At 73.8% G+C, this 1380-nt stretch overlaps 1 protein-coding gene across 1 annotated transcript in view; it reads left to right on the forward strand.

Annotated features, from left to right (window-relative positions):
- Positions 1–1380, forward strand: part of OBSCN (obscurin, cytoskeletal calmodulin and titin-interacting RhoGEF) — a 29518-nt gene that overhangs the window by 25505 nt on the left and 2633 nt on the right. Inside the window, exons 27-30 of the mRNA XM_012734620.1 lie at positions 404–520; positions 597–736; positions 902–1102; positions 1276–1358. Coding sequence (XP_012590074.1) covers positions 404–520; positions 597–736; positions 902–1102; positions 1276–1358 — 541 coding nt within the window. The remainder of the gene's footprint in view (positions 1–403; positions 521–596; positions 737–901; positions 1103–1275; positions 1359–1380) is intronic.

Below are 1380 nucleotides of genomic sequence, written 5' to 3' on the forward strand. Positions count from 1 at the left end.
CCTGGTCTCTTGGGGTCCGGGGGCTGAGGGGCTTCAGCCCCCTCCTCCTCCCGGCTCCTCTGGGCCTGGCTTCATGAAGGCGTCCAGCGGCCCCGAACGGGAGACAGACCCCCACCCCTCGGCAGTCCCTGCGCGGCTCCCCACGGGTCGCCTCGGCACCCCGACCTGCCCCGCAGAGGCCCCTCCGGTCTCCACAGCCCGCCGGCTAAGCGCCGCTGCCCTTCGCAGCCAGCGGCCAAGGAGGACAGAGGCTGCTCAGCCCGGCCGGGCCCCAGCCTGCTGACTCGCTCTGGCCTCGGGCCCTGCCCCCCGCCCCCTCTCGGTCCCTGCTGGACCGTCTCCCTGCGCGGCCAGCGTGCCGGGCCCCCGGGAGCGCGCGGCAGCTGACCAGGTCTGCCCGCAGAGCCCCCGGTGGGGGCGGCCCGCGAGCCCCTGTCCCTGGCCGAGGTGGGCACGGAGGAGTTCCTGCAGAAGCTCACCTCCCAGATCACGGAGATGGTGTCTGCCAAGATCACGCAGGGTGAGGCTGCGTGGGCGGGGAGGGGCGCGCGCGGCGGGGCGGGGCACACGCTTCCTCACGTGCCCGGCGCCCCCAGCCCAGCTGCAGGTGCCAGGAGGTGACAGCGACGAGGAGTCCAAGACGCCCTCAGCATCCCCCCGGCACGGCCGCTCACGCCCTTCCTCCAGCGTCCAGGAGTCGTCCTCGGAGTCGGAGGACGGGGACTCTCGGGGCGAGGTGCTGAGGCCGGCAGGTCGCGGGGTGGGGGCGTCCCGGAGGTCCTGTCCTGCGTGCCCAGCGGGTGCCCAGCACTGTGCTCACTGCCAGCCCCGCTGCCCGCGCCCCTCTGCGCCTGAGGGCCCCCATGCCCTGGTCTGACTCCGCGCCCCCCGCGCCCCCCAGATCTTTGACATCTACGTGGTCACGGCCGACTACCTGCCGCTGGGGGCGGAGCAGGACGCCATCGCGCTGCGGGAGGGCCAGGTCGTGGAGGTGCTGGACGCTGCCCACCCGCTGCGCTGGCTCGTGCGCACCAAGCCCACCAAGTCCAGCCCCTCGAGGCAGGGCTGGGTGTCCCCCGCCTACCTGGACAGACGTCTCAAGGTACCTGCCGGTCCCGGCAGACACCTGCCCCTGCCCGCGCCCTGTGCTGGATGGCCACTGCCTGTGGGGCCTCTGCCCAGCGAGGCCCGACCCCGTGGAGGCCGGGCTGAGTCGCACCACCTGCCGCTGCCCGCCCCGCCCGCCCCAGCCATGACCCTTTCCATCTCCGCCAGCTGTCACCGGAGTGGAGCCCCGCGGAGGCCCCTGAGTTCCCAGGGGAGGCTGTGTCTGAGGTCGAGTACAAGACGAGGCTGAGGTGAGGCTGGGTGGGGGGTTGG

Source organism: Condylura cristata, unplaced genomic scaffold (assembly GCF_000260355.1).
Source record: "Condylura cristata isolate star-nosed mole 26May11 unplaced genomic scaffold, ConCri1.0 scaffold00062, whole genome shotgun sequence".
NCBI classification, from domain to species: Eukaryota; Metazoa; Chordata; class Mammalia; order Eulipotyphla; family Talpidae; genus Condylura; species Condylura cristata.